General features: G+C 46.1%; 5 protein-coding genes across 5 annotated transcripts; 2 read left to right on the top strand and 3 right to left on the bottom strand.

Annotated features, from left to right (window-relative positions):
* Positions 1-2,641: 2,641 nt before the first annotated feature.
* Positions 2,642-3,292, top strand: F4822DRAFT_430245 (uncharacterized protein; the record flags this gene model as incomplete). Its single annotated transcript, XM_051461254.1, has 2 exons — positions 2,642-2,663; positions 2,721-3,292. 2 exons carry the CDS (start codon positions 2,642-2,644, stop codon positions 3,290-3,292), a joined length of 594 nt encoding a protein of 197 aa, XP_051313273.1.
* A 249-nt stretch (positions 3,293-3,541) lies between these two features.
* F4822DRAFT_430244 (uncharacterized protein) lies at positions 3,542-3,967 on the bottom strand (the record flags this gene model as incomplete). The annotated part of the gene is made up of 1 exon (XM_051461253.1): positions 3,542-3,967. The coding sequence occupies one exon, from the start codon at positions 3,965-3,967 to the stop codon at positions 3,542-3,544; it is 426 nt and encodes a 141-aa protein (XP_051313272.1).
* An 849-nt stretch (positions 3,968-4,816) lies between these two features.
* F4822DRAFT_284399 (uncharacterized protein) lies at positions 4,817-5,795 on the bottom strand. Its single transcript, XM_051454923.1, has one exon. It carries the CDS (start codon positions 5,662-5,664, stop codon positions 4,930-4,932), a length of 735 nt encoding a protein of 244 aa, XP_051313271.1. The 5' UTR covers positions 5,665-5,795; the 3' UTR covers positions 4,817-4,929.
* A 2,376-nt stretch (positions 5,796-8,171) lies between these two features.
* F4822DRAFT_284403 (MFS general substrate transporter) lies at positions 8,172-10,433 on the top strand. Its single transcript, XM_051454924.1, has 5 exons — positions 8,172-8,916; positions 8,976-9,215; positions 9,287-9,430; positions 9,487-9,535; positions 9,585-10,433. Exons 1-5 carry the CDS (start codon positions 8,314-8,316, stop codon positions 10,331-10,333), a joined length of 1,785 nt encoding a protein of 594 aa, XP_051313270.1. The 5' UTR covers positions 8,172-8,313; the 3' UTR covers positions 10,334-10,433.
* Positions 10,434-10,803: 370 nt separating this feature from the next.
* On the bottom strand, positions 10,804-14,171 carry F4822DRAFT_430241 (Piwi-domain-containing protein; the record flags this gene model as incomplete). Its single annotated transcript, XM_051461252.1, has 5 exons — positions 10,804-11,108; positions 11,167-12,316; positions 12,375-12,610; positions 12,664-13,859; positions 13,915-14,171. The coding sequence occupies 5 exons, from the start codon at positions 14,169-14,171 to the stop codon at positions 10,804-10,806; spliced, it is 3,144 nt and encodes a 1,047-aa protein (XP_051313269.1).
* Between the last annotated feature and the right edge of the window lie 2,800 nt (positions 14,172-16,971).

Below are 16,971 nucleotides of genomic sequence, written 5' to 3'. Positions count from 1 at the left end.
TAATAGTTGAGGCATGGTCTTGAAGGAAATATCAATGACAGACATGTCTTGATCCCAACGCCGAAAACACCTATAAGAATTGAAGATGCCCTGTTCCTGTCTACTATACATTCCTACCTGTTGGGGGAACTCAGAGATAGATATCATAGAATTGTATATAGATCCTATCAGTGGTTGACCTGTACGAAGCGATACATCTTGGGAAGTATCGGAGGAGCCCCGTATCGCCAATATGGGGACAGAGGAGCCCCTGGAACAAAGATGCTACTTGTGCATGTATACGATAGTTCCTGTAGCAGTTACTTGCGATCTCTTCACATAACGACAGAGTAATTAACCCCTTTCTATGGTTGGTCTCATGACAGATCCCATCCACATGGGTTACGTATTGCAAATTAATAGAGGCTGAGATCGGTGAATATACCTGCCTCTACAATATATCAATAACGCATAGGTACTTTACTTAGGTCCCCCATGATATTACACGACTCCGTTTTGTAAAGGCCTGCTTTACAGTGAAATTAATTAGCTCCTCCAGCCACCATCAGACATGATTCGTTCGGAATTAGGTATTTTGGTAGTAGAAGCAGATCATTGCATTGCTCAGCCATGACCCCCACTGGAATCAGCAAGTCCGTTAGTGGTATGTCTCCTATGGTTACGTCTATCCTTACAAATAGGACTTGAATACGGAGGTACGCGTTCTGGGATATAGCGCCCCTATACTAAAACCTAGCCTAGAGAATTCTCTGGTGAGAATGGTAGCTCCTGAGATTGTGTTCTACATCAAAAGGCAGGTATGTCATGATACTAAGATACTCAACAAAGCATGACAGGAGAAACAATCCACTGAATAATTAATGATATTTTATCAGCCAAGACGTAGACCTTTTTATGAATATTGAAAATATGATATCTAAAAAATGACGGCTTGACTTACACCATTAGAATACCCAGAGAGGCTTTGTTTCTTTTCCTTATATCTCGTGTACCAATTAGGGAGACTGACCCCGAAGAATATAATTAGAATTCTTTCAATTCAGGAGAAAATACTCATGTTTGTCGTATGGTAGCAGGGCCGTGCCAATTACTTTTAAAAATAACAGAAAAATTATGCTTGATACTTCCCCTTGCAACAAGGTTTTGTTCCTCCAAATTAATCCACTTGTAGTTTACGAGACATGTTCCTCAAGAGAATACCTATGGATGCTAATTGCCTACATACCGACTGGGTAACCATCTTAGGTTAAGAAACGATATTATATGTCTACTTTCCTTTAGATTGGTACTTTTTAACTGAGGTAACAACAAGATATCGCCTAGAACTTTAGGTATCTTTATTAATTCTAATATGTATAAATATCCAATTATTAAGTTCCCAATGTGTGGATTTAGTAAATTCACGACTTCAGTGATAGTGGGTAGTATCGTCCAAAGATCAGTCCATAAGGACTTTAAGACCAAGCACAGTAGTCTACTCGGTGCTCGTAAACTATAGTTTGGATAGGTTGATAAAAATGTACAAAGATTCTAGTAGATAACAAATTTGTAATAGGCGAGGCAATATCTGACTGGAACGTTGGTCCAGAACAGGGCTGTGATTGTAATTACCATGGAAGCTACAGATCTGGCTAGTAATCTCTGGTATCATGACAATACTGAGATAATCGAGATCTATGCATCGTAAGTACTGGTACTTGCAATTATCGATGGGGCTGGTTAATTGGCTCACACCATGCTTGGTCCACTCGCCACCTAGGTAGGGTTCACGAAGCAATCTGCAACGTTCTGCTTACTGTGAACGGACTTGTTTGCTAGAAAGGAATTTGAAGTATCACTCACAGAACCATTGAGCAAATTTCTTTTGTGAGCAGTCAGTCTTAGGCGCATAGTTATTATTTGGGGGTTGGTTTGCTACTTATCCTGGCTGATTTGAACAGATGCGTAAGCGATTTAACATGGAAGCACACGCAGAGGAGCAAAGGAATTACCATCCATACCACCTAGGTACCTCATTTGAATATTGTATCTACCTAAGTGATGACTACTTTGTCGCTATGTACCTACATGTTAAGATACATATAGCTCATACCATAAGGGGAACCCCCTTTTTAGTACCCTAAGACGTGCAAGAGAGCTTCTAGCGAGCCATCTTAACATATTTATGTGAACATGGTGCCTGGTGAAGATATGCATGCTTGTAATAGACTCCTGAAGGCAAAGAACTGCTTTTATTAGTATGTATAGTACTTATATAAATGTATTTTATAGGGGCGGTATATGAAGCTTCAATTAGTAAGTAAGTAGTGTTTAAGAGAATATACTTGGATATATGCATAATTATAGAAATATATTGCATTAGAGAGTTTATACTTTAATGGAGGTATATTTAATACGCGTGGCTTAACGATGCCTGTCCTTTTTTTCGCGGGTGTAACGTGGGGCTAATTGAGCTTGAAGCTCTTACGTAGACCTGAGCTTCCTCCCATTCTCAATTCAAACGAATCAACACTGTTGCCTTATATGAAGCTTTCGACATTTATCGCCAGCTCACCCCTCCTCCCGGTTCGACAAATCTAATAATCTCTTGAACAAGTTTAACTTGGAAATTATAACCAATCCCCTAAGCTGTTTGCCCATCATGGCTAGCAACCCCTATGAAGGTAAGCTCTGATACGTTCCGCGCCCTCAGCCTTCTCTAACACAAGCTCTCTACGCAGTCGAACACAACATCAAAAAGCCGGCGCATCCGCCGCACAAGCGCCGTCCTGACATGTCGAGCTTCACCTCGCACCTACACCAAATATCGCAAGACAACTCCACAAACAGCCGACGAGAACAACATCTAGGCCCGACACCCGTGGATGCAGCAGGTCTGTTCCGCCTCGTGCAGGACCAATTCGCGACACTTGCGGTCGATGCCCCGACGCCTGAGAACCAGGCTTTCTTGGAGTCGCTAATGCGGGTGCTGGAGTCGGATATTGGTGCGCCGCCGGATTCTATCCCAGGCGTCACGCAGGAGTATCTAGATGGCCTGGATCGCGTGCCTCGGAAGCAATTGAAGAAGGATGAGAGCTGTCCGATTTGTGCAGAGCACTTTGTGGATGACCCGTATCCATTGGTGGTGGAATTGCCGTGCCATGGAAGCCATCGGTTTGATTTGGAGTGCGTGGGGCCTTGGCTGTTGAGTAAGGGGTCGTGTCCTATGTGCAGGAAAGATCTTACGAAAAAGAAGGCTGTGGAGATTCCGAAGGATGAAGAAGAGGACGATTTCGATGGGTTGTATGGTTGATTATGGTGGGCTGGGAATGATGTGATGATGTAGGCGATACCCTAGAAATTCGATATCTACGCATATCGAGAACAACAATTTAGAGCACACGGTGAGGTTTGCACAATTATGAAGTTCGCATGGTACATTGATGTCAAACAAATGACTATATCCAGCCGCCTAACTCCCGATCGGAATGCGAATATTTACGGAATATACAACCAAGCCGCCCTCTCCGTGCGGATATTAGATATGAAACCCGTCGGTAAATTAAGCAGCTGGAGTCTTCCCTTTCTTAGGTCCACTACCACCACCACTGGCCTTCTTCTGCCCACCATGCGGTCTATCTTCCTCCTTGCCCCTACCAGCCTCGGCGAATGCCTTATTCGCAGGGCTTTCGTTTAATGGGTTACCATTACTTTCGGCCCCCGCGGCTTTGGTTTCGGTTTCGGGATCCGTCTTGTTTGGGTTGAAGGCGGCGTCTTGCTTGCTGGCTACCTCCTCGTCCGTTCCGCTTGTTGTGTATTCGTGTGTTTTAGGTTTAAAGGACTCGCGGTCCATATCATCCTTATATGGGAATTGCTGTACTGAAGATTGGTGGAGTTGTCTGGCTGCGACAATACGGCTGGTGTTTGAATTTAGACGAGCGCTCGGTCGAGCTCGTAGAGCTGTGCGTAGAGATGTAAAGCTCGACATTGTTAAATGAATTGCTATTAGATCAACGGTAATTGTGTATTTTTCTTTGGAAAAAAAACTTCGATTGAAGTGATAGTTTTTATTAAAATGTTGTTTATATCGCGAAGTCATAGATTGCAGCTCTAATTCTGACGGGTTGATTGAAAAGATAGAGCTTCGAGATGAGCGTCACAGTTCGTTGTAGTGACGTCATCGTATCGGTTCCATCCATAAGAGGCAGGGACATGGCGGAATCATAGCGGAACCAAACCTTCTAGGATACGAGCTCCACTTTTGATTTTCAACTTTAACATTGACATCGCGACTCAAGTCCTTCCTCACCTTCCTCTTCTAACTCTTCTAACTCTTCTAAAAAGGCGTTAAAGACAGACGCTCTTGTTCTTCATCAACAATGCTACTAATACGATACTCCAGATGGTAGTATCATCCCGGGTATTCATTCATCTTTCTATCTCCCTATTTCTTTTGTCGCACCAAGTGGTCACTCTCCTTCACTCATTGGATGGGATCAAGTTACACAATATCAATATGATGGCGTCCCAGAGGACTATCTCATCGGACTTGATATTAAGTGGCGTTTCCCCGCTTCCAGGACCATTATCCGAGCACATGGTTGTTGATGGGCTTCATCCTGCCAATGGTTTACAATCAGTTTTGCGAAGTCGATATTTCATGAAATACCCTATTGGAGATCTAGAGATGTTCGGCGAGGCAGCGAAACACTATTATGAATAATGTTTACCACGATTGATGGTGCACACACATTATACTAGGCGCCACCTTGTAGAATGTTAAGCAACTTGTATTTGGGTATATTAATCGCTCTCTTCGCACTACCGGTACCTATTCTCATTATGCTCGCTAATGGTATATCCGCATCGCTATCTGCACCATATCAACCGAAAAGTATATGACAAGAATCCAAATCCCCATTAATTATATCCACCCATAATCGATTATTTTTAAACCATCAACGCGGCAACGACAGCAAGACCGGCAGCGATCCTACCGTCGGCAGTGAAGATACCACCGGCTTGCTGGGAAACAGTGGTAGTAACAGCACCGGGGGTGGAGGTAATGGGTGTGTCGACGTTAGAGTCGACACTAGTTGTCGAGCTCGACGAGCTCGAAGTTGTGCGGCTCCTAGTAGTAGAGGACGACGTGGTTTCCTCGTCCCTGGTGCTCGTGGTTGTGGTCGTCTTCGTTGTTGTGCGGCTAGTGGTGGACGTGAAGTCATCATCTGAAGCGGAGGTCAAATTGGAGGAGTCGCTGTCGCAATCGTCGCCGAGGTCACAGCAGTACCCATCGGAAGTACATGTGCCAAAGTCAGGGCAGTAGTGAAGTCCATCAGAACAGCAGGTTCCGTCTAACGGCATGCACAAGTCACCACATTCTGTCTCTCCTACACCACACTCGGCCTCATCGTCGCTGGCACCATCGCATGTCTCTCCTTCAGGGCAGCATGCGTTCGGCACACAATAGTAGCCCTCCAAACAGTACTCGTCGGTGTTGTCGTTGCAGCAGATATCGCCGATGGGCATACAACCGTTCTCACATTTGGTATAGCCAGTTCCGCAAGTAGCGAAAGTATTGAGAAGCTTACTTTGAGCAAAGCTCTTCGGCAAGCCGGAACGCGCCAGCGGTGTCACAGCTAGGGTGACCGGCGCGGCGAGGAGGACAAGAGTCTGGACGAGCATTGCGACTTCTAATATAAAAACGTCTAGGGATTTGATAGTTGAGCACGTGAAACCGTGGGGCCGTTGACAGGTGATAGAAGATTGAAAGAGTGCTTGAGGGGGTCAATCTTACAAGAAACCGCTCATGTCCGCCACGCTCCTTTTATCCTCAGGTCCCTTCTCGACCTCATCTCGCTCAAATCCTGAAAAGGTACAGCAAATTGACCGCAAAAAGCCTTGTCTGCCTGGGTAGGCTGAAAAGCCAAGATATTAGTTTAATCTCTAGACTAGGAACTGGAAGCCTGCATCTCTAGGGTATGGGTACCGACCCGCCCAGGCGTCTTTACATACAGAGCCCCAATGACTGGGCGTCCCCTCCGACCTAGTTATTAACAGACCTAGCGAGCTTGCCCGGATTCGGATGAATTCATGCCCGTATGACTTATCTAAAACCATAAAGTCGGTAAACTCAATTCGCAAAAGTCCCCCAGACAACAAATCGTGGATTTTCAATTCATGATGATTCGGTAGAATATTTTGACTAGCGCCACTCAGCCCACAACGAACACACTTGGCATAGTCCGTGTTTTTTGCCTTCATCAATGGCTGCTATATCCATCTCGGGTGTCGGGCGGGGAACCGGCGAGCATCTCCAAAGCGCAACCGAGATACTCGTCGAAATAAGCGAGTTAAATCTCACTCCACCAAGGCACGAGGCGCCACCTGCGAAAGAAACGAGGAAAACGAAAGATGACATGGAGCGACTATAGCACGCGTCTATCACGAGTCTCATCTCATTTGATAGCATAATCTTGAACGAAACAGAAAATTTCCCGCGCTTCGCGAGCTATGGCTTCGGAATGTGTCGAGATTATTAGTCACAATAGACCCCAAAGCTGAAAAGACCCCTGGACAAAAAGCAAATGGTTTTTAATCACGGTCACACTTTTTTGACTCTTTACACCAATACCAACCGTCCTGGAGATATCAAGGGGCAGCTAGCCTTATTAGCGGAACATGGATTTAGTTAGGCTGGACCCAGCCGCACTTCGGATATCCTAGTCGAATTGAAAAGAAGTTAAATTTGACTGCCAAGAGCCCGCCAGACACCGAATACTCATTTTATCATGGTCTCTCGTCGGGCTTCGTTCTAGAGAATAGGGCGTTATCTGTTGTCAAGTGGCGATGAGCTCCTCTTTCGGGATTGAGCCTACTGCTAGTATTAGAGACGAAAAGCTTTTCTTTTTGCCTCTTACCCAAGCGGGGAAGTAGGTATGGTTCTTTTTACCTGTTGAGTTCGATTAAAGCCTTACGCTGTAGTCACGGTAACTGATTTGGAGATGGCTCGATAATCCTTCTGAAACCGAGTGGCTGAGATAATAATGCGGTGGTAATTGGTTCCCGATCATGCTGTCCCTTAGTCACTAAAGGTTCCTTGCAGATGACTTGTCTCTTGCATGCATACCCCAATGCTAGAATCAAGGCAGCCGGAGAAGCATTCGTTCTCTAGGTCGCTATGGGAAATTACCAAGGTAGTGCCGTTATCTTCTCCCACGGGGAAAGGCAATGGTTACACCAGCCCTATGATTCGTGATTACGGTCGGAAGTCCGACTCGTTCTGCCTTGACAATGAAGTCGTTAGTCTAGACACCAATCGCAGGATTATCAGGAAACATCATAATTTTCATAATATTTTTAAGGCTCTCGAGTTAATTCCTTTGAATAAAGCGAACTGCTGTTAAGTGACAAGATCATAGCCCAAGGGGCTGTAATCCACAGTTGTCGGTTCGTTTCGGTAGTTAGAGAAATCCTTCGCGGAATTATTTGCGAGTGCTTTCTCATGGCTTATCGGGGTAGGTACCCAAGATTGACTTGTATGTAGAGTTCTACAGCTTGTGTGATAGGGATTAAAGTGTCACCCAAAACACAGTAGTCATCATCTCATCATATAAATCAGACGATGATATGCCAATCTACCTACGTAGACAGAGGCCAATGGATGTTCTAGGGCCCCCCATAATACTTCAGTGCACATCATCGGATCTTACAAGCCAATCCCATGTTGGGACGGACTTGATACCATCGAACTTAGAATGGGAACGACGGTGTGAGCGATGGTGTGTGATCCATGACGATGCCTCAACCTTATTTCAAAGACAAAAAATTGATCTAAGGCTCTAACAGACATTCCCACGTCGCGACAGTATACGGGGAATTATTTCGCTCGTTTGTTGTTACGAAACAGCTTCGGATACGATCTCAATTCAAGCCCCGAGCGCCGTCTCTGAGATTCATAACCAATTTCTTGGGTATACGTCGTTAGAAAAGATAGAAATCTCATCCTATGGCCCTCGCCTTTTCGCTCTCTCAGGAGTCCGTGGGTAGGTAATTAAGTTAACTTGAGCATAGCAGCTTACATAGAGCCTATTTCCGCATATTGCTTCCCGCAATTGAGTATGAATGGAAGAGTGCTCCATGTCTGATGGTCCCATCATCCCAACATCACCAAAATCTCGATGTGATTTCCCCTACGCCGTCTTGCGGCACCAAATTTATTCCATCATGTTTCTATTTTGTATCATATTTTAGGAAATTTATTCCTTGCTGTATTGCGTGTCTAGCGAGAACTTCGTTGGTGTGGTACTGTTTCGGGCTCACTAATACGTCGAAATGTCGCTCTCAGCAGAAGATACAGTCGCCAATTCTATCGACATTACGAGTCCTTGGGAGGATCCGGAGTTTTACGATGTCGATTTCGCTGACACGCCGTGTAAAACGACACCGTCGAGGGCCAGCACTTATCGGGATGATGATGGCACCGAATACCCCTCAGGCCTGAAATTATGGCTCATTATCTTATCACTATGCATGGCGGTCTTCCTCGTTGCGCTTGACCAGACCATCATAGCTCCGGCTCTAGGCGCCATCACTGGAGAATATGGCAGTGTTAAGGATATTGGTTGGTACGGGAGCTCATACCTCCTGACCTCGACAGCCCTTCAGCCACTATACGGCAAGGTATATCGAATATTCGACATTAAATATTCGTTTCTGTGCGCTGTCGCGATCTTCGAGCTTGGTAGTTTGGTCTCGGCCATGGCGCCGTCTTCTACTGTCTTCATCATTGGCAGAGCTGTAGCTGGTATGGGGAGCGCTGGGCTATTTTCTGGCTCAATCGTCATCCTATCGTACACTTTACCCCTGAGAAGGCGGCCGATGATGTTTGGGATGTTCGGATGTATGTGGGGAATCGCGTCGGTTGCTGGGCCTGGGGCAAGTTTATTTTTAATTTCATTATTACCTGTTGATCATACTAATAGTAGTGTTGCTAGCTTGGGGGCGTTTTTACGGATCACCTAACTTGGAGATGGTGTTTCTACATCAATTTGCCCATCGGAGGAATTTCCATGCTAGTAATATTCTTCTATCTCAACATCGCGCGAGTCAATAACCCGGATAACCAATCATTCCTCACCCGGGTCCTGGAACTTGATTTAATAGGGGCTGCGGTGCTGATACCTGCGATTGTCATCTTGCTTCTGGCACTTCAGTGGGGTGGCGCCCAATATCCTGTACGTACCATAGCAAAATCTTCATTTCAATCCTTCCGAAAGATCTAATTACTAACATTCAGATGCTGTAGTGGAGCGATCGACGTGTAATAGGTTTATTCGCTGGATCAGGCGCCATGTTTTTAATATTCGTGGGGATTGAACATTATCAGCAGGATAAGGGGTTGCTGCCTCCCAGGTTCTTCAAGGATCGCAATTTGTTGTGCGCCATGTTGGTAAGCGTAACTAATTTCCGCGTGTGCTTGAACAGTTACTAATTCGAATATTACAGTTCGCTCTCTTCTTCGGCGCCTCTTTCTTCCCTTTGATCTACTACCTCTGTAAGTCCGCCCTCCCTGTTCAAGCCTAACACGATCTAATTAGCCATAGCTCTCTATTTCCAAGCTATACAAGGCGATAGCGCCGTCGAGGCAGGCCTTAAGCTCCTACCTCTTTTAATATCCGTTGTCATCAGCTCGATCGTCTCAGGCGCGCTTATTACCGTTACCGGATATTATAACCCGTTCATTCTCGCCGAGATTGCCATGGTAGCCGTGGGTGCTGGACTTATCACGACCCTCGATATTCACACGCCCTTCGCCCGCTGGTTCGGATATCAAGTCCTTGACGGGCTAGGTGTAGGCGTGGGGTTCCAGGCCGGTGTGGTAGTAGTACAGAATGTGGTCTCGAGAGAGTTAGTACCTCAAGCCACATCTTCAGTACAATTCTTCCAATCTTTCGGCGGCGCGCTCTTTATCGCTGTAGCGCAGACCGTATTCCAAAACGGATTCATACGAGCCATGAAGCAATATGCACCCCACGTCGACGCATCACTCTTCATCCATAGCGGCGCAGGTCAGATTCGTGAGGTACTAGCCGCAGCGCATCAGCAGAAAGCACTTAATGGCGTGTTAGAAGCATATATGCATGGCCTGCGACAGACATATTACTTCTCGGCCGGTGCTGCGGTGATTGCGTTCCTGGCTGCATTGGGCCTGCAGTGGAAGAAGATCGAGAAGGGTGGCGGTGCCGCTGTTATGAAGAATTGGTATGAGAGACCTTGCACGCCGGCTCCAGAGTTTGATACACTATTTGAGGGCGCCGGTGAACTACAAGCTGCAAGACTACGGAAGCTATAATGATATGTAGACTGGGTGGGTGGATTTAACTGGACATCTAAGTTGATATCTATGTTAAAGTATTGTATAGGACGTGATATGCATGATTTAGGCGCATATAGAAAATTTTGGAAGATGTATAATTTGATTCATTTCAGTACACACTACCTAAATGACAGCGACTTAGTCATTGATCAATGGAAAACTCCCATAATATCCTTTTTCATTTTATGTTATTTTTTATTTTCGATAGTTACAACTTGAAAACCCGAACCGAAATCCGAAGAAAATCAAACATCACCAAAGAAGGACAGGCCCTATGGCCCTACAGACTTGGAAGTCCAAATCAATACCTACGCCAAGACCGGGTCCTCAAATCCGACCACTCAATTATATCCCAGCATCACAAACCTAGGTATTGCTAGATGCCAATCTCCTTTGCAAGTACTCGATTCTAAAACGATCATGTCGGTATAAAATCGCATCGCAGCTTAGATATAGTACATGGTGTCCTTCAGATTTTCATTGACAGCCACAGCCGATACCTCGGTTTGCGAACTAGTCGAGGACATAACGTCGGATCGGTCGAAGTAATCGGCGAGGTACACTCGCTGGCGTGTACAGACAATATCGGCGTAATAAGCCGGAGGACAAATACTGACCGCCTTGGTGGCTCGGCCGAAGAGATAGCACATTTCGTGTGTGAGCGTTTCAAGACAATCGGCTGCTTCTGTTCCGAGAGTCGCGCGGAAGACTTCGTCGAGTAGGACCGTGTAGTGGGCTGGTTTTGCGGTGCCTAGATACGTTTAGGGTTAGTTTGGTTTCATTTTTCGATAGGATCAATGGGGATTTACCTTGTAGAGCAGTGTGTGCGACCAAGAAGAAATCCCAAATCTTAGCCGTGGTGATGCCGCGATCTACTACAGTTCCGTTCTTGACGTTACGAGACTTCGTCATATGGTTGGGATCAGTTGGGTAGAAGCGCGTTTGGTGCCTCTTCACCGATACGACTAGGGAAATCTTTGGTTGTCGCCCAGGGGGATAAAGCTTGGAGCACGCCGTTCGAATCAAGGGGAGTTCTTTTTCCAACACTTGCTGGAATTGTCCCTCCGATACGCCGTCTCGGAAGATGATAACGGTTTCTGGAAGTTGGGATTTGTTGTGTTGCCTCCACAGCCTTAGGCGCTCGGCAAACTTGTCTACCAAGACAACGTCCAGCATTTCTTGCTTGCTGGCTTGTCCCCACGATGCGGCAGGCCACTGCGCCAGTTCTTGATCGATACTGGATACCATCCCTACCAAACTTGGAAGGCCGCTCGAACCTCCGGCAAGGTTGGTCGGATGGGTTACATCGTAGCCGACGATCATACTCTTTCCATCTTTAATGATCTTGACATCATTACTCAATGTGTGGTTAGCACCACCCATCTTCAAATTAACCTTTAGCGCAACATTGGCGAAGTATTGTGGTTGACACTTGATGATGTTGCTTCGAAGTACGCAGACAGTGTGCCAGCCGAACTCGACGTCTCCGAGAAATTTGACGGCGTTGTAAATGGTCGCATCCGTCTTTTTGCCGGGTAGGACAACAAATATCATCTGAGGTCTGTTATTGACATACATCTTGAACCTGGCCCTTAATTTCTCCAAAGGAGAACCTCTCCTCGGGACCGAAACCCTATACTCGTTCCCGGGAGGCGCGAATGGATTGGGTGACATAGCTATGCCCATACCGCGCATAAAAGTAGTCCATTGTTGCATGGCGTTTTGAACCTCAGTGTTACTAGGCGGTGGTTGGTCGGCAAAGTCAATATGGATATATGTCCAACTGTTTAACACGCGCCCGGGCCTGACGACCTTCACGTCTCGCATGTTCCAGCCGCCCTCGAAGGCTTGGATAATCTGTCTCCTGTTTTGTTTGTTCAGATAGGCTACGGCGGGTGGTGGGAGTTCGCGTCCTGTTATCGACAGTAACCTATCGCCGACTCGAATGCCAAACTCAGCCTGTACGAAATAAGCAATTAGCTTTTATTTATACTTAATAAAGGGAAGGGTTACTCACAAGCTTCTGGCTTTTGTCGAGACCCAGAGTATCTCGGCCGTACTTGGCTAGGGATGTCTGATTCGCGAATGGTGACCGACAAGCAAACTTGATCATCTCGGCGGTCTCGTCGGCCGTCGTTTTACCCTTCTTGGCCTGCCCCTGAATGACCTCACACAACTCCGCGGGCATGTATATGGGCCTAGTTGTACCAAACTTGATCACAGGGTACCTCGTGTTCACTTTAAAGTTGTATTCTGCGCACTCGTTAGCATCAATATCAGGGCGAGAAATTATTGTTGATACATACTTTTCGAGTAGTATTCGGATACAGTGCAATAGGCGTCTGACTTCATTCCGGGTGGCACATTACCCGATAGGAAGAATGAGACGTCGTTTGGTCCGGCACCAGGGCGTCTAACCTGAGGTTTGTTCGAACCGGAGCCATCATTCGGCATCGCAACCCCAGCGATTTGTTTCTTGATGATTCTCTCCTTCGACTGTGGACCACCTTTGGAGCCTTTCTCGGGTAATAGTCTGCAGTAACATCGGAGACCCGCTAAGTGCTTGCCGAGCATGGCAGGTGGGCTGTTCAAACCGTAATCGTCGATCATTTTCGTTACCGAACCTCCGGCGCGGAACACACCGTGGGCGACATTGGCGTTTAAAAGAAGCCGTCCTGTTGCGGGTCGAGCACTTTGGAAGTACCCACGGATGACCGAGTTGTTATCTGGGTATCCTAATGGGTGAACTTCAGAAGGGACGTTTAACGGAAAGAATCGACTGCTACCCAAGGAGCCAACTTGATCATGAGAACGTGCCCAGAACCCGGTGATAATACTGAGAGCGTCGATCTCTGATTCGAACCTCGGGATGTGGGTGTCCCCAGGCAGATCCTGCATCGTCTGAACGTAGTTTCTGAGGGCATCCATATTGATGTCGGGAGATGGATCAAATTTGACCTCGTATATATCACTGCGCCCCTCATCTTCATACAGGATTTCAACTATGTTGTTGTCTGGTAGCTTAAGTTTACCAATGGTGACGACTTGAGCTTTAAATTCGGTCGCATAGGGAACTCCCTTGGCGACTATATCCAGGGCCCTTTTGATGACTGTCGCGAGTTTCATTCCCTTTGCTTCACGTTTCTTGTCATCCTTGTCACCCTTTTTGCCTCCACCTTTCTTGGATTGGGCCTTCTTGAGAGGTTCTTCGGCCTTTTCCTTGCCCTTCTCCTTCTCTTTTTCAGTGGCTTTTATCGCATATTTATATAAAGATGGCGTTTTGACTTCCAAGGCGAAGTAGTTGGTTCGTAGGGTGACGACAATCCCCTTGGTACCAAACGCTGGTCGGAAAGGCATGTGATCTTCCCCGGGTTTCGAGGACTTTGAACCTTTACTCGACGAGAGTTTCAGAGCGCTCATCTTGCTCACCATGTCGAAATCTTTCAGGATCTTGTCCTCGAGTTTAGTGATATTTGGGTCAGGTCTGGGTACATTGTTTGCTCTACATTCCAGTCAGTCTCGCTATGCCCACGAAGTGTATATGGGTGTGGACTTACTCGAAGATCTCTTGTTCGCCCATAAAGCCGCCGCCTCGACCACCTCGACCGCCACCGCGCCCGCCCCGGAAGTCTCCTCCCCCTCTCCCTCGAAATCCGCGATCGCCACCACCGCGGCCACCACGGAAGTCACCTCGGGAGTCGAAGCCAGAGAAGGTGGCACCACCGCCTCCACGTCCACCGCCGCGTCCACCACCACGATCACCACGGTCCCCACCTCGCCCTCCGCGTCCTCTGCCTCTACCACGGTCTGACATACTGCTTTCTGAATATGTATCGGTGGAGGTAGGGTTAATAGAGTTCTAGTAAATCAAGTGGCTGAAGTTGGGAGATATGAATATAATATCCCCAACAAGCTGTGTTGAGTTGGTAATAAGAAGGTACTGGTTGTTGGTGACAAAGACTCGTGTGAATATTTATGTAGCTATCCAGATAGCTGCTTATGTCCAGTTAGGAATGATAGGAGTATTTACTCGGTAAGAAAACAGGCCTGTGAAAATAGTATGAGTTATTGGTCTTTATTAATTTGGCAATAAGTCAAGAGCCATAAGTGACAAACGGGAAAATGAAGTGTCTTTGGTAGGATAAATATTCATGTACGTGTCGTACGAAGAATCATTGTAGTGGCGAAAAGGGCCCTAGCAACAAGACAACCACACTTGTACAGATTGTCTGGAAGTTTGGCCTTGAAAGCTGATTAATGATGCTACCTAGGCATTTGGAAGATATGAGAGTCTGAAGTGTAGAAAACCTCAGGCTACTGTACTGAAGTGTTGTTTCACCTGGTTGGGTACATACTGGCTGTTGATGGTGATGCGGTTGTTGGTTGTATTGGTGTGGGCTTGGAAGCAAGCAAGCGTTGCGGGACACCTAGGCGCTCGTTACAATGTAACGAGCTTGATTTGGGCCAAGATACTATGTCCAAACAGTCAAACGAAGATAATTGAAGCTCAGATACTGAGGAATGGCTGCCTAGCAACTCTAGCAAGCAGCTTAAGGCGAATTCCAGCCAGGTTCACCCGTGATGTCCACAGATATATAGGATTCCTATCGGATGGTGATCTTATCAAGGGAAGGAAATAGAACAGAGAGGGACGGACAAGGTCATAAAAAGTGAGGCCCACCTTGCCAGCATACAGATCCATTAAAGAATGGCCAAGGTACATGTAGCTAAGCAGCTAAAGGTACATACAAATTACTCACCTAGGTACACTTATCTTGTAAATGGTAATGTTGTGATCGGGTAATACGTGCCATCCACCAGGACCTCTTTGCGTGATACTTAAGTAGGGAGGTACCTAGGTAGGTACGAGATAAGGAAGCACATTACCTAGCAATTCCTAAGTACATCTGTATTTCCTTGGTTTTCCTTTTATTTTTCTTCTTCCATTGATGCCTGTGGACTTAGGCGGTGTGCAACTCTCTCGTTTGTTATGGTGGCCCTCCGGCTTCGAAGACAACACCCCCGGGTCAAAAGTTCTAACTATTTTGGGTTTAATTGGGCGTTTTAGACCCGCCCATGCGGTTCTGACTTTAATATACCCCTGTCTCGGCTCACACCCTTGTCTTCCCCTACCGTTCATGGCTTTTCTTAGGCTCAGCCGTTCTGCATTAGAAACGTCATTATGTGCATAAAAAGAAAAGGAAGGGGTGTTTAGGAAGCAACACTTAAAATTTGAAGAGAATATCAGTACGGCCTCAAAATCATGTTTTATTAAGCGCTGCTAAACCTAGGTAGTTTTCTGTAAACAATGAAGGTACATGACATATAATAATAGTCCAGGCAAATTTATAAGCGCTCTTTCCCTTAAGGATCCTGGTACAGACAATCCATCACCCATTTTGCTTTTTCCTCAACAGGGGTTTCCATGTAGAAAAAGACGTGATGGCTAATTTGAGCATAAAATTTACGGTTTGGAATAAAATCTACCTAGAATAAACAAAGTATATTATATGTACAGCATATTAGCTAAACAATTCCATCTCAAAATATGACATGTTACTTTTTGCCAACGAAAACCCGTCAGCTTAATGCTACCATATACACCAAGACAAGTCAACTAAGTGCTAATAGGCCAACCAACTTTTAAGTCACCTTACACAAATGATAAAACCAATGATGCTAATAGTCTGAACTCCGATATATTAAAACTATAGATTACCCCTCAATTTTGTTTTCGTCATGGCGATAGCTGCCTAGATATATAACTGCAGGCTGTCCAAGTTGGGGGGAGAAAGAGGCGGGGCTGTAGGTGCTCGTCAAAACACACGCAATGATTGCAGACCTTGTGTAATCCATCCCGCATTCCGTCAAGCAAATGGCCAATTTAGGCAACCATGGGTACATTCTCAGAAGGGGAGCTATCTTCTACGTACCTGCGTACATATGTAAGGGATCACAAACGGAACTCAGCCTCAAAGACGCCCCGAGTAGCCCTATGCTATGTTGGTTGTCGTCTCGACATACAGTATGCATGCTGGATGGAACCCGAAGTCATTGCGCCACTTTTCCCTTTCCCTTCCCTTTTGCGGGTTGCTACTTTGAAGAGAATATCTTAGCGAGGCACCTTCTACTGAAGAGCCTTGTAGCACAACCAGTAGTTCCTCCAAACCATATGCTGACACGTAACCCCTCTGAGACATAATTGTTATCAGTCCTTTCTCGGTAGTCATCTAAATAATATAGAGCTTAATACAAATCTATATGTTCTAAGCCTTCTAGGATCATCGGGCGCTGCTCGGATCGATCCGTTACCCACTCCGTTACCTCCAGTTACCAAATTATGGGGGAAGCGGGGACCCTAGAAGGTAGAATACAAGTAATACTTTAGACCCCGAAAGAAACTCGAACTCGCCCCTTGTAAGTGCTACATATATACTGTATACCCCCTGTGCATACCTGCAAGTTCAAGCTCGTTTGCACGTGTTGTACAGCGCCTACATGAAGTTGTGAGTACCTAGTTGCAGCCGGTATGCATTCAACCGCCAGTATCGCTGGGATGTTATACTTGAAAAGGCAGTATTTGCATAAATTTCCTACGAACCGAAGCAAGCCAC

Source organism: Hypoxylon trugodes (assembly GCF_022578975.1).
Source record: "Hypoxylon trugodes strain CBS 135444 unplaced genomic scaffold F4822scaffold_6, whole genome shotgun sequence".
In the NCBI taxonomy this organism is placed as follows: Eukaryota; Fungi; Ascomycota; class Sordariomycetes; order Xylariales; family Hypoxylaceae; genus Hypoxylon; species Hypoxylon trugodes.
Note: the sequence above shows the minus strand (reverse complement) of the source record. Positions and strands in the feature narration are given on the sequence as shown.

Bases quoted from the DNA above. Each gene is read 5' to 3' on its own strand.
- F4822DRAFT_284403 (XM_051454924.1), top strand. From the start codon at position 8,314: ATGTCGCTCTCAGCAGAAGATACAGTCGCCAATTCTATCGACATTACG. The intron at 8,917-8,975 runs GCAAGTTTATTT...TAGTGTTGCTAG, and splicing joins CGTCGGTTGCTGGGCCTGGG to CTTGGGGGCGTTTTTACGGA. The intron at 9,216-9,286 runs GTACGTACCATA...CAGATGCTGTAG, and splicing joins GGGGTGGCGCCCAATATCCT to TGGAGCGATCGACGTGTAAT.
- F4822DRAFT_284399 (XM_051454923.1), bottom strand. From the start codon at position 5,664: ATGCTCGTCCAGACTCTTGTCCTCCTCGCCGCGCCGGTCACCCTAGCT.